A 14515-nucleotide genomic window follows, 5' to 3' on the forward strand; every position below is an offset into this window, starting at 1 on the left:
CATCACCTACTGACATGTCCGTACTTACGGGATTTGTAGATTCTGCATATTAGAGCATATTTTGTCTATAAAAACAGAGCATTGTGGTTCATTTCACGAGTGGGAGGTATTTTGTTGCAGAAAATGTTTAAAAAATTATGAAAACTCTTTCTTTGTTTTTAACAATGACATTTTTATTGATTATGTTAATATTGACATAATCTGGTAATTTTTATGGCTTTTAAACATTTAGAAATTAATTATTACAATAGAACTTTTTATTAGTTATTAGTTTATTAGTTTTTATTAGTTTTTACTAGTATACAGCTTTCAAGCAAAAAAATGTTTTCCATTTAAGCTAATTATCCGTCTGAACATTTTTATATATCTTTTTTTTTTGATAAAAGAGCACACACTACAGCGTTGTTTCTGTCTTACAAACGCATAACATAGCAAATTGCATGATCAGCAGATCGCGTTTAGCTCTATCAGTTTAAAAATTAGTCACCTCTAATAAAATGTAGAAGTAAAAATATTATCTAGTGAACCTCATGGGGTTTTTTTAATATTTTAATTTTAAACCAAGTTATGAATATTTTTAAATTGTAAATTGTATGTGCATTTTAAAATACTCGAACTAACTTTCTTTAAAATTAAAATCTAAAAAAAACCTACGAGGTTCGCTAAATAGTAATTTTACCTTTAAATTGTATAAGGGTCAATTCACTCTAATTTTTAATCTAACAGAGAGCTAAACGTGATCTGCTGAGCGTAAAATTTGCCGTGTTATGCGGTTGTAACTTGTAAGAGAAGAACTCCATGCGGGTGTGCCCTTATTTGATTTCATTGGTCGTTTTGCATGAATACCCTAATATAATTTGTTTTGGAGTTACCGTGGAACATTTAGATATTCTGTCACATGTTATGAATAAAAAAAATACACACAATTAAAGTACATTATACATATTATTTTAGCAGACGTTAACGATTTTTAGGTTATACATACAGCTTACTGTTATCCATAACGAAAAAATTGCATATTTCATAGAATATTTGACTATATTTAAAACTCGAGAACCTAAAAATCACCCTCTGCTAATGAGCTAGTACCTAACGAAACATCTTGTTTAAATCGTGCGTAGTTTCAATCTAGTCTGCAGTGTTTGACCGGAATTAAATTATTTAACGATGTATATGAATATTGTGATATAAAATTATTCTTCACCTAAATCTTACCCCTTCAAGAGGTGGGCAAAAATCATTGAGGTTTTTGTTCGATACGTCGATATTTAGTCTTAGATGTATCAAAACAAAATATTTAATTTGAAACATAGTACAACATACTAATATGCAAGGCCCATGTAAATCTATGAGAAAAAAATATAACCTTAATTTGCAAATTGCTTTTTACCCGTTAATTGAACGCTTAAACAGAATTAAACATTTTTTTTTATTATTAAACATCGAAGTTTTTTCCAAGAATACGACACATCTAAACAACCGTTGATTTAAATTTCAATATTCAAAATATTTTACCCATATCTAACCTCTCGTAACAAAGTTCTACCAGTTTGGATTCAAAAAAATCATTGACAATACAAACAAATGGACGGTTCACAGTCGCATAGATCTGTCAGTGAAAAAATAATTTGTATTCCATATAAAAATTAAGGGGCCTCGCTACGGCATCGATTTAAGGAGAATCATCTAGGCAATCTCTAATCTGGTCGTCGCCACTCGAGATCTGTTAGTCGCAAATGATTATTAGTGTGATGTCCATGCGGATCAATTGTAGAGGTACCTCGGGCTCTCGCGCGCTCAAGTCAGTATGTAATATTGTGATCATGAAAAAATGTTTATTTTTCACTCAAACATACGACTATAATATTTAAACAATACATCGTAACTATTATTACCTCGATTTGCATTCCGACATGTAGATTGTAGATTAAATAGAGGCACATTTTTAAAATTGTATTTAGTCAACATATAAGTAAATAATTAAGTCGGAAATTCTGAATTTTTTACAATTTTAATTACAAAAATTAAAATCGTGAAATTGTCAACACGTTTTGTTGGAATTTGGAACAATAGTTTTTGACAAAAAAAGACGTGGTAGTGAGGACCCTTAAAATGTAAATTCAATAATTATTCCATAACTCTTAAATTATGTACCACAATCAATTATTTTACTGTTCAAATGACCAAATAAAATTAGTAAAAAATAACAACTGAAAATTAAAATTAGTTGTCAGTATATTTTCATTAATTAAAAATACAATGTACAGAGCAAGGAGAATGATTAAGATTAATCTTCTTCTTCTTCAGCAGCATTGCCATCGTCCTTGGCAGTCTTGGCCTTTCTCAAGTTCTTCCTCTTTACACGTCCTGGACGGCCACCACCGAATGGCGATTTCAGGGAGAAGTCAATGTGTTTCTGGGAGTCCAGACGAACAATGAATGATGGTACATTTACTACCTGTTTGCGCACACTGTAAAATGAAAAACAAAATTGATCAACTCATCCTGAACTATTAGTCTTCATAGAAAGTTTCACAATTTGGAAGTATCAGACTTGTATAAAATCATAAACAACTCACATTTTTGGTCTTAACACGGATTTATCAAAGGGACCAGTACATAACAACAACAATTAAATGGTTGTTTTACAGACGTTAAAATGACATTATAAATAATGAACATTTTAAGTGGCCTGATAAAAATTTAAATTGAACTCATTGCCAATATTGAGTGGCAGTTGTCTTTCATCTAATTAGGAAAACAATCATTTGACTATTAGCCTTCCAAGTTAAAGAAATCTATTTATAAATTTAGTAATTATAACCAAACATTCCCAACCCAAACCACTAACAAATTATATTCAATATATATTGTTAATTAAGTTGTTACTTTGTCATGAAAAAGACAGAAAATAGTAGTTCTGACCTTTGATTAACCAAAGTCTATTTATCTAGCCAATCGTGATTAGGATTACTTAAAATTGTATTATGAATATCCTTGCCCAAGAACAAATGGCCTAATTATACATTCAATAAAAGTAGAAAAACACCATAATATACTGCATTAGATATGTCACTTTGTCATGAAAAAGACAGACGATGAACGTTCCGACCTTTGATTAACCAAAGTATTATGTTATTGCCTTATCATGATTAAGATTTGCTCGTATAAGATTTAAGAACATCCTTGCCCAATAATAATAGGCTTAAATTACTAGTACTGTATAATTAATAACATTGTAGCATTGTCATGAAAAAGATCAGAAAACATTTATCTGAACTTGGATTAACACAGTGCAAATACTTTAGCCCAATTGTGATTAGGAGTATCTTGGTAGAATAAACAAGCATCCTTGCCCAAAACAATTGGCATACACTTAAAAAGTCGAAATACATACCGAATGTGTCTTTGACGGATCAAAACTCGTGCATGATGAATGGATTTGGCTAATCCCAATTTGAATACCTAAAATTATATACATTTTCTTTAATAAACAAGCAAAAATATTTGACAAACTTAATATCAAAAAAAAAAAAAAATTCAGCCGTAAACTATCAGATATGTAATTATCAACAAAATTATTTTTTCAGAAGAGGTGTCAGAAAATAATAATAAATTCATCATATTAGATTATCGGCTTACATTTTTTTTACTAATAAATACTACACATTTATACCTGAGTTTGAAGTCTGCGTTCCAAGAAATCTTCAATTTTCAAACCCAAAACGTAATCAAGCTTCATGCGGCCTTCATCTAGTACTCCAATACGAACCAACCTACGCAACAAAGCGTTACCTGGAAAAATTTGTTAAATTATTCAAATTACCCACTAATAAAAAATTCTAGAACGTGGATAAATTTTGATTTTTATACAAAATATGATTCAACTCAGAAAGGTTTAAATTAGCAACATTGTCGGAATTTCAGACGAGAGGTGTCAGAATATACAATTTGGTTTCATCATTGTAATATTTTGTTAACAAGAACAATAATTAGCTGGACTGGATAGAGATAAATTAAAGACATACCTTCGAAAAGTCGCTTTTGATCTTTCTCTTCGAGGGTCAACAGTTCACGAGCGGCTTTACGGATCTTGGCCAATGTGTATTTCACACGCCATACTTCGCGCTTGTTCCTCAGACCATATTCTCCGATGATCTTCAACTCCTGGTCCAAACGTGCTTTCTCATACGGACGACGGGGCGTCACGTACGTCTTACTGTACACGGACGGGATGCGTCCGTTAACCATTTTTAATCGTTACCTGAAACTAAAAAAGTTCAGAAGTTAAAACACGCTATATATTATACAATTAGATGGGCATGTTGTTAATGCATTCTAAAATTCAAACTCGCGACGTCTTAAAAAGTATGACAAATTGATTAATCTGTCATGAAAAAAGGACAATCGCACTGTATAAAAGGGATTGGTTATTCACGAAAATAATGTCTTAAAACCTGTACAAAAACAGTCCCGACCGATCGGGAAACATCGCGAATATCGGCTTACATCTAACAAGATATATAGGTACCGGTGAATATCGAAAAAAATGAACAGGGAAATGAACAACTCCATAATACAGTATGTATATATAAAGTCAATGCAGAAACGAGGACGGCGAGCGATAAACTCGTGTGGGCGATTTTTTTTCATCCGTTTCGATCGAGCGTGGCAATGGTTGAAAACCACCGAAAATCCTAAGAAACCACCGTCGATCGTCGATAACCAATAGTTCAAGTCTAGGGGAACGAAAAAAAAATGTCTATCCACAAACAATTATAATACTCACCGAAAATTGAATTAACTATCAGCAGGACTTGACCGTCCAACGTGCGCATCCAAAAAGAACAGAGCGATTAGCGAGTGAGCGTCACCACGTCAGCTTCACCGCGATTGAGTGTTCAATGGCCACCGGTCGTTTGCGGGGGGGGGGGGGGTGTTCGCACTTTGCGCATTGGTCGTATTCGAGTGGTGATTGCGGTGACGTCGCAGGAAGAGGGTAACAAAGTTAATACCAAAACCATGGTTGGTATGACCTAAAAAGATATTATGAACGACTGCAGCAGTAGAACGAGAGATACACCGAATCCAATATGTTAGAAGGAGAAAAAGTATGGACGAAGATATCATGGAAGAGCAAATCCTTTATCATGGAACGAAACACAGTTATCATATACAATATAATACATTTTGTATATATTCTGCGATAACGGCATGAAGCTGACAATTTGTTTTTTGTAAATTTCAAATTTCGAATTTTGAAATTTGTTTCACCAGACCATCAAGTGCTAGGTGTATCGTATATAATTATTAATTACATTACAGACAGTACTTTATAAATATTTTATATAAACTGTAGTGTTACAGTTTTATAATACTGTAACACCACTAGTACATTAGACACAGGTTATCTGGTTATTCATTATTGTTTTTATGATCTGTATTCTAGCCTTCTAGGCTATTTAAAAATATAATACTTTTTTGCATTTAGTGTTAACAGTAATTTACAAAAATGGTAAGTAAAATATAAATTGTGGTTTTTACCAATGGCGGGCTGAACTTCAATTTTAAATGACGCATTTTCATAATTATGTACTTACCACCACCACCACCATCCTATTTTTACTTATAACAAAGTTATGATGTTAATAAAATGTGATCAAAAGAGCCAAGAGGACAGGCTTTAGCATGTAATTCTGCGCCACAGTCACGGGGTGGCACCACCCCCTTTGAAAAGTTGACGCAACTGCGTCAAAATTGACCACTTTGGCTCGCCACTGGTTTTTACAATAGTAGGTTACGTTTATTTAAAGAAAACTATTTTTGTAAATTACTGTCGAACCTGAGTGCAAAAAACGTTTATATTTTTAATTATCTCTACAATATGTTATATACTTATATGTATATATTGAACAATTGGTAAAATGCCGTAAATTTAGGTACCATTCCTCCAAATTTCAAAAACCATTAACACACTCAATATTTTAACAACATAATATAACAAATCGTAGCAAATACTAAAAAAAAAATAATAATCTATCATTATTACATATAGAACAATATAATAACTATAAAAAAAAACATTTTATTGTTTATTGTTTTATGTGAAAAAATTAAATAATTTAAAAATGGCGTATGAAAGTTTAAAAATATTTTTATACAAATGTTTCTAAATAATAAATCGAGTATACTATGATAATTAATTCACTTGAAATTCTGTTTAGGCTCAAAAGTCAGTATATTTTTATATCAATAAAAAAAAAACGATAATTTTATAGTTTTAAAAATAGTACTTTTGGTTGCCTAAAATTGTCTTTTATACCACCGTGCAGTCGCACATAACTACAGAAGCATAGTGACCTATACTCGGCGCGGAATAAGAATGTACCTCGTCGCGCAGGCGGCGACCGGTTCCCCCCGCAACCTTGTCATAGTTATAAACATAATATAGTTATAGTCATAAGCCCGACTTGCGCGCGGCAAACCTGTTTTGGTCCGCCGCCCGGGTACGTTCTTATTCCGCGCGGAGTATAGACCGCCCGGTAATCGGTAAAAAAGACCAAAGAAAAAAAGAAAACTGTTTAAAAATTTTAAATATAGGTACCTACCTATTAATTACCTCAAAAATAAATAAATATTAATATCAAATTATTATTATCTATTAATCACTGGTCTACAAAAAAGCTAATAAGTCAAATTGTCTATACTCCATACCATGACAAAATAAATTTATTTTGTCATGCTCCATACTATAGTTTATGTGAACAGTGGCGTAGCCAGGGGGGGGGTTTGGGTGTTTGAACCCCTCCCATTGACATTTTACCTCCTGATAAATATATTGTTTACAGGGTTTGGGACTGCTTGCAAGTTATAAATTTGTCTTATGAAATGGTGAAATTAAATACAAAGTTTGAATTGGCATATTTGTGTACTTTTTAACTTAAATGTACATACAAGTGTCGGGAAAAATTATATTTGGATAACATTGAAAAATATCTTAAAAAATATTATGTTTGGTTAGGTACAATAGGCGATAATTTTGAGATTTGGGGAGGCCGAAGCCCATACCATACTATTATAAAATTGATAGCTAAAAAAAAATAAGTAAATGTTTGGGAGGGGTGGAGGTTCTGTTAAAGTAGTTGGTGGAGCTTGGCTACAGTTGGCCCTATATTCGCATATGTAAGATTTCATAAGTCTCTTTATGACAAAACTGTGTTTAAACTATAATTGACATCTAGATTGTAGATTGTACGAATGAATGAACATCAGTACATGTTCGTTTATCACGGTGTTCGCATATCACGTTATTCGTTATTACTTATTTATTAACCTAGTGTTGTATGCCAGTATTTTTAAAAATTAAGTTGTTATTTATTTATTTATCGGGTTTATATACCTACTTATTTTTTAGTTTTTATTACCAAAATTGCAATATGTTTTATGATTTTTCAAAAATAATACCTATAAAAATGTTGCTACATAGTTCATATATTTAAGCATATTTTGACTGCATATTTCGATAATTTTTAGTGCAACAAATCAAGTTCTGAACCTTTAATTTATTTATATATGAAAACTGTAAAAACTTGGTTTTAATCTATACTTAAAACACCCCCCATTTCATAATCCTGGCTACGCCACTGTATGTGAATGTATAGACTATAGAGTCTATGATCTATACATTCACATAAATGCTTCGTTCTCATTAGTCAATCCTATACAAAATATTAAACAAATCATTTGACATACATTCAAGATTCAATTATAATAAAAAATGTTATGTATTAGTCGTTTTTCGATATTTAATTTTCAATGTCCAATAAATAGCTCTAAAACTTGTGATATTTTACTTTTTGAAATTTAATTATTGAGTTAAGTAATTAATTAATACATCGGAAATTTATTTTTATACTGGCACAGATTGGCTTTTCTTTAACAATATAGATAATAATATTATGTGATTTTCCTCTCAAACCACTCAATAAATGATGTTATTGGTAATACAAAAATTAATTTTCATAGCATTTTCCATACTATTGATATTTGGCACCCATCAATTTTTTTTTTTTTTCTTAATCAATTAATATATTTTTAATTTTTAAAAATGTTTCTTTTTTCCCGAGTTTCATACAGCCCATGCCCCCTTTGGCCCTATAGCAATGGGCATGAATTCACAATAAGAACAAATATTATCATTGCGCCCAAGCCCGGATTAAGACATTTTGAGGCCCAGGGGCCAAAGTTTTAAATGAGGCCCCTGTACGAAAAAAAATAATAATGTATAATATATAAATATTATTTAATATTAGGCACCTGTTATAATAAATATATATTGATATTAGGAACATAGCAATAAATTATGAATATTGTATCAATTTATTTATAAATTATAATTTACAAGCTTTTTCCACCGCTACATAATCATTGATTATTTTTTAGGTGATTTATACAGTGTTATGGCATATAACAAAAAAAGTACCTAATGGACAAATCTGAGGCCCTTAAATAAATTCTAACTATTGAGGCCCCGGGGGCCATGGCCCCCCCTGGATCCCCCCTTAATCCGGGCTTGATTGCGCCGTAGTGTAGGACTGCCACAGAGCGGCGTTTGAAAGCTTATCAATTAACAGGCCGACGGGGGTGTATCTGTAACGGGAAACTCAAAAATAACATAAAAAATGATACACAGCTAAAGCCGTTAAAGCTTATCACTTTCAATCGCTATTAAATGGCATTTAATTAAACTCTGCAAATGAGCAATTAATCCAGACATTGATGAAAATTACTTTAAACATAATGAACATATTTTAATGATTGATGCTGTACATTTTTACAAGGAAAAAAAGAAAAATTTAAGTATCATTCCTCCAAAGTTCAAAAACCATAAAAACACTATTTCAACAACATAATATTATAGGAAATACCTATTAAAAAAAATAATAATAATCTTCATTATTACATATTTTAGGATAATTTAATAATCGTATAAAAAAATTATATTGTTTTATGTTTGTAGTTAAGCGAGAAAATTAAATAATATAAAAATGTATGAAAGTTCAGTTTGAAAATATCAATCAAAAAATGTATACCTTTATTTTGTATCAACAGCTCTGTAAGTCGAGTTTAACGTGTTAATTAATTCATTTGAAATTCCGTGTTTAGGCTTAAATTGTCTCGGAATATATTGTAAATATAGATCGATATCGATGAAAAAAAACAATAATTTTTTAGTTTTAAAAATAGTACTTTTGGCTGAATAAAATTTTAAAACAAAATTGTCTTTATACATTGCACGGTATAGTTCTATGGTATAGCGCTGCAGTGACCCAGACCGCCCATGCCCCACTTCTATGCCTATAGGCAAATTTCGCAAATTTCGATTGAAATAAAATAGGTATTTTATGTAAGTCGTAGTCCGTGTCGTAGGACCACCAGAACAATAGCCGCGGAAGAGGGTTTTTATTGTTATTGTTATTTTTATTATCATTTATCAGTATATTAGCTGATAATATAACCGCGGTTCTATTTTAGGTTGATAAAAATAACGACGAACAACAATAATAAATTATAATATTCGTAGGCTGCGAATCGGGATGTGCGATACACTGATATTGTATACATTTGCATTGCTGGCTACTGCGATTTTGCTTTCGCCTTCACAGTTCACACAGACGCAAAGCAGCTTTTTCCTAATATTTTTCGCTGGAAACAGCGAGAACGAAACGATACCTAATGACGTGACGTGGTGATGTACTGATGTCCGTCGTCTGAACCCCCGACACTGCGACTGAAAATTAGCAGTTTCATACTTTCGCGTGCATAGTCCGGACGATTGTGCACGGACCGAATCAGGCAGGTACCTTATTGTGTCGTATGTGCAGCGCGTTTGTCATCGGAACACGGGATGACGATAATATCCACTGTGGCGGGAGGGAGGGCAGTGTTGTGTGCGCATTGAGCAGACGTAAAAATAAATAATAAACAGTGAGAAAGGAATAATTAACATTACGAGAACGGGTTTGTGTGACCTCAATATCGTTACAAGGCCGTTGGTATTTGTTGTTGTTGTACGTGATGTAAAGTCATCGCGACCACAGTTGTAGTATAGGAGGTACCTACAAACCTATAGCATAATTTATGTACGTAGTGTTTTTGTCTCTTATAACTTATATTTTATAATAACAAAATAAAATATATTATTATATAAATAGTTTGCGAGTGACGAATAAAAAAAAACAAAATGGATGTCACCAAATTGGATGAAGAGGAATTGTCGTACGAGTTGAGGGCTAGAGGGATAGCCGCCATGAATGATGTAAACGAAATGAGGAGTGTTCTGCGTGGTCTGTTGAGAATCGAAGTCGAGGGCAACTCGTTGATGAACACCGATAGTAATGTGCCTGGAGTTAACGTAAAGAGTGAAATAAAGACATGCGTTAAAAAATTACAAGCCATCAATTCAATGATTGACAACATTCAAGGGGACAGGTACAGTGAACAGTATAGATCAGCAGATGCAAAATTATGTCATTTAATGAACCGTGTGGATAAGTTACCGGCTGTTGAAAAACGAGATCAGAATGATAGGTCTAATTTATTAAAAGGAATATTGTTCTTAATGAGAAAAATGGAAGGTATGGCGTCTAATACAAGCGTTGTTGAAACAAATACAAATCAAAATGACGGTGCAGGTAAAGACTACAGTTCATTGGGTTTTCAACTTTACAATAGGGAGATAATTAAATAAATATAATTTTAGCATAATATAACAGAGCTGCGATAATTGATGATGATTATTAAATCATAAACTATATTTACATACTTTTGTTTATTTTATAATGCTTGTTAGTAATTAAATTAATTTGCAAGACTAGTAACTGTGAAATATTTAAAAGAAACTATTATGGTTAGATGAATTAAAATTATCTAATGTTTTTGTTTGTAGCTGGTGCAGGTACTGTAGTCTTATATGAGAAAACAACTACCACAGAAATGAATTCAACTTATGGAAGTGCTGAATCTACTGCTTCAGATGAAGAAGTCGGAACAGTAAATTACCAATGTTTGTTCTTTACTACACGTTATTAATAATTTTTTTTTTAGGAGTATTTTGTCCAACAAGGAGTAGCGATAAAAAGTTTAAGTAAATTGCATAAAGGATCGAAGAGTCATAAAAATGCAGAGACTCATTATACAGGATTATTGAGAATTATGAAATATGTAAGATTTTATTACAAAAATATTTTTTTATTAATAGATTGAATCATTGTAAATATATTTTGTAGAGAACTGCTAAGTTTATTGAATGGAAGCCAACTGAAATGTCTATATTCCCTGATGTAGATGAATGGAATATAGTTGATACTGGATACAAACAAAATGGAAAAAATAAAAGTAAGTAACTTAGAATATTGATCTTTAAACTTCTTTTCTATTTGTAATATGTAAACTGATTGCTGTACAGAGTACATTTTCAATACTTCTAAGAGCATAAATAATTGTTGCAATATGTAATAAATCAAGTTAGGACATAATAATTAATATCCTAAAATTAAAATTGTTTATTAATTTATATATTCTTTATTTTTTAGATGATCGTAGTAATATTGATATAAAAATTAACTTGGCCACAATGAAGAGTTATAAAATGAAAAAACACAAAAAACATCAAATATCAATTCTCCAAACTAATGGTTCACTTGTTACATTTTTATTTGAAAGCTCACCTATTAGTGATTTTGTGACCGCTCTAAAGACCTTACTTCATACAGAAAAGTAAATAAATACATACATTAAAAAATAAAATTATTAATAAATTAATAAATAAATAAATTATTATTATTATTATTTATCTAATCATGTTATGTTAGAGAAATACGACACCACAGACCTACTGGAGTGATATTAGTGTTGGGTGAACGACAAGATTCAGATCCTCTGTGTCAGTCAATTAAAGAATTAAAAATATTTCCGGATCAACCACCCACAAGTACAGTCTGGAGTTTTATTAGTGGCTTCCAAAACAATCCTGTGGAAAAAACATATGAAACATTTGCAAAAATTAGTGATGTTCTTTGTGAGTAAAAAATGCTATACAGCATTATTTATAATATACTGTCACTATATTATATATATGTTATACTGTTGTGACTATTTAAATGTACTTACATTTGACTACAATTGTACATTGAATATTTAGTGACTCGCACACCAGACACAAGACCAGACCAAGAAGTGGCTGAGCTCTTAAATAGAGCTGAGGAAGATGACGAGTATACTATGGTAGATCACCCTCCACCAACTGTATTACCACCAAGACCGGGAATAAAGCCTAGAGGTAATCCATTAGATCAAACCACTTTTTATCAATCTATGAATGATGAGGGGAGAATAACAAATGAAGATTACATCAAAAACATAATTTTTTATGGAGTGAGTTTTTTAAATGTATTTATGTAAAGAATTCTATAAATTTGATTTGTTTAATTAGGGTTGTGAACATTCAATAAGACACGAAGTATGGAAGTACTTACTTGGATATTATCCTTGGAATTCTACCCGAGAACAACGTATAAACATTGATAAACAACAAAAAACTGAATATGAGAGAATGAAAGTGCAATGGATGAATATGTCTTCTGATCAAATATCTAGGTTTAATATGTACAGAGATCGAAAGAGCCTAATAGGTAAATATTTAGACAATCTTCCAATTTTCATGGTTATTAAAGGATTTTTCTTTGTCTACAGATAAAGATGTATATAGAACTGACCGCACTCTCGATTTTTATGCTGGAGAAGGAAATGAAAATCTTGTTAAACTACATAATGTATTAATGACTTATGTTATGTACAATTTTGATCTCGGTTATGTCCAGGGTATGAGTGATTTGTTATCACCAATATTGATGATAATGAACAGCGATGAAGTAGAATCATTTTGGTGTTTTGTTGGTTTCATGAACAGAGTTGTGAGTCAAATAAAAATAAATAACAGACATTTCCCCAAGTGAATTACAATCAAGATTATTACGAGATTTGTTTTCTGTTTTAGAATACTAACTTTGAATTAAAACAAACCGGCATGAAAAAACAGTTGAACGATTTGCATTACTTACTTACAACTGTATCACCAAAATTAGAAAACCATTTGAAAAAGATGGATTCCAGCAATATGTACTTTTGCTTTAGATGGCTTTTGGTTTTGTTCAAACGAGAATTTATTTATTCTGACATCATGCGCTTGTGGGAAGTATTATGGACAGATATTCCCTGTGCAAATTTCCATTTGCTAATATGTGTGGCGATATTGGATAATGAAAAGGATACTATTATCAATGAAAATTATGGATTAACTGAAATATTGAAAGTTAGTATTGTCATTTAATTGATTATTAATTTCTACTTATATCAAAATTTATTAAATCCAGAAGGGTTTTAATTATTGTTTTTAAATTATATTAACAGTTACTTCTAAACATAGCAACACTAAACACAATTAACATATTTGATTTAACATTTTCAGCACGTAAATAATTTATGTGAACAAATTGATTTGGATAAAGCTTTAACTACAGCTTATAGTATTTATGAACAGTTGAAACAAGCACAGCCATCATTACAGGATTCAGTTAATGAATTACTTGGATTCTCGATATCCCACTCTGAAATTATATTATCTAGTGACAGCAATTCTAGAGAAGACGATTATGAAAAGGCCTTATCGATGAATTATACATAAAAACCAAACAATTGCTGTATAGAAATGTACTACTGTGATCAAAGTAAAATTTTATAATCTCATATTTATAGATTATAGATACTATTTAATCAGTGTGTTAAGATGTTTTGAAATGATTTCTTGTTAAATTTATTTATTTATGTAAACTTTATATTTATATGCATGTAACTTACACATTATATCAATAATTATTGTTAAATATTTTATTGTGATATTTGCCTTTTTTTGGTCATCAATCCTCTGAGTGTTAAATTTGAATTTAATTTGTAATTAACAATTATACTTAATTCTTTATGATTGTTTATCAAGTTGTTTAGTTGTTATCATATTTTATAATTCTTTAAACACACTTTTTTTTATACAATACCTATTATCCTTCTAAACCTTTTTTTCTAATCACCAACATACGTGATGATTCTACTTGATTGTTTGGCATGTTTTGTTTTCAAACGTTGCAAATGAATAAACTTTCAGTACATTTTATTTCGTTATAAGTTTATCTTTATCTATTTTATTATGTGTATAGTTATTAAAATATTCTCAAATATTCAGGGTATATAATTATTATACACATTTTTATATTGATGTAATTTGTATGTAATTTGTCCTGTACTTTGTGTCTGTTTGATATTTTTTTTTTGTGTGTATTATTTTAACTAGGTATTTGGAATGTGATTTTAAGAATAAAATTCTGCATGAAAACATATTCGATTTAATGTTATTTTATTTATTTATTTACAAATATTAATTGTATTTGTTGCTTCTTAAAAT

At 30.8% G+C, this 14515-nt stretch overlaps 2 protein-coding genes across 6 annotated transcripts; one reads left to right on the forward strand and one right to left on the reverse strand.

Moving 5' to 3' along the window:
• Window positions 1–2216: 2216 nt before the first annotated feature.
• Window positions 2217–4947, reverse strand: LOC100159410 (40S ribosomal protein S9). Of its 2 annotated transcripts, XR_001679211.2 has the most exons (6): window positions 4790–4947; window positions 4029–4270; window positions 3677–3795; window positions 3398–3465; window positions 2580–2748; window positions 2217–2471 (listed from the first exon to the last, which is right to left on the reverse strand). XR_001679211.2 is itself a non-coding variant. In XM_001945492.5 (5 exons), the coding sequence occupies exons 2-5, from the start codon at window positions 4249–4251 to the stop codon at window positions 2288–2290; spliced, it is 594 nt and encodes a 197-aa protein (XP_001945527.1). In that variant the 5' UTR covers window positions 4252–4270; window positions 4790–4947; the 3' UTR covers window positions 2217–2287. The 2 variants fall into 2 exon arrangements, 1 of the variants encoding a protein (XP_001945527.1); XM_001945492.5 differs by lacking the exon at window positions 2580–2748.
• A 4644-nt stretch (window positions 4948–9591) lies between these two features.
• LOC100166255 (TBC1 domain family member 15) lies at window positions 9592–14440 on the forward strand. Of its 4 annotated transcripts, none has more exons than XM_008183161.3 (11): window positions 9592–9859; window positions 10949–11052; window positions 11107–11223; window positions 11289–11397; window positions 11595–11778; window positions 11874–12079; window positions 12203–12435; window positions 12494–12692; window positions 12754–12974; window positions 13058–13372; window positions 13529–14440. In XM_008183161.3, exons 2-11 carry the CDS (start codon window positions 10996–10998, stop codon window positions 13742–13744), a joined length of 1857 nt encoding a protein of 618 aa, XP_008181383.1. In that variant the 5' UTR covers window positions 9592–9859; window positions 10949–10995; the 3' UTR covers window positions 13745–14440. The 4 variants fall into 4 exon arrangements, with proteins under 4 accessions (XP_008181383.1, XP_003243394.1, XP_008181384.1 ...); XM_003243346.4 differs by having other exon boundaries at window positions 9592–9855; XM_008183162.3 differs by lacking the exon at window positions 9592–9859 and adding an exon at window positions 9990–10142.
• Window positions 14441–14515: the final 75 nt, after the last annotated feature.

Source organism: Acyrthosiphon pisum, chromosome A1 (genome assembly GCF_005508785.2).
Source record: "Acyrthosiphon pisum isolate AL4f chromosome A1, pea_aphid_22Mar2018_4r6ur, whole genome shotgun sequence".
Lineage (NCBI taxonomy): Eukaryota > Metazoa > Arthropoda > Insecta > Hemiptera > Aphididae > Acyrthosiphon > Acyrthosiphon pisum.

Coding starts and splice junctions, on each gene's coding strand:
- LOC100166255 (XM_001943397.5), top strand. CDS start 10,244: ATGGATGTCACCAAATTGGATGAAGAGGAATTGTCGTACGAGTTGAGG. Junction 12,436..12,493: donor AAAACATAATTTTTTATGGA/GTGAGTTTTTTA, acceptor TTGTTTAATTAG/GGTTGTGAACATTCAATAAG. Junction 12,975..13,057: donor TTGGTTTCATGAACAGAGTT/GTGAGTCAAATA, acceptor TTTCTGTTTTAG/AATACTAACTTTGAATTAAA.
- LOC100159410 (XM_001945492.5), bottom strand. CDS start 4,251: ATGGTTAACGGACGCATCCCGTCCGTGTACAGTAAGACGTACGTGACG. Junction 3,796..4,028: donor TCAAAAGCGACTTTTCGAAG/GTATGTCTTTAA, acceptor AAATTTTTCCAG/GTAACGCTTTGTTGCGTAGG. Junction 2,472..3,397: donor ATCCGTCAAAGACACATTCG/GTATGTATTTCG, acceptor TTCATTTTACAG/TGTGCGCAAACAGGTAGTAA.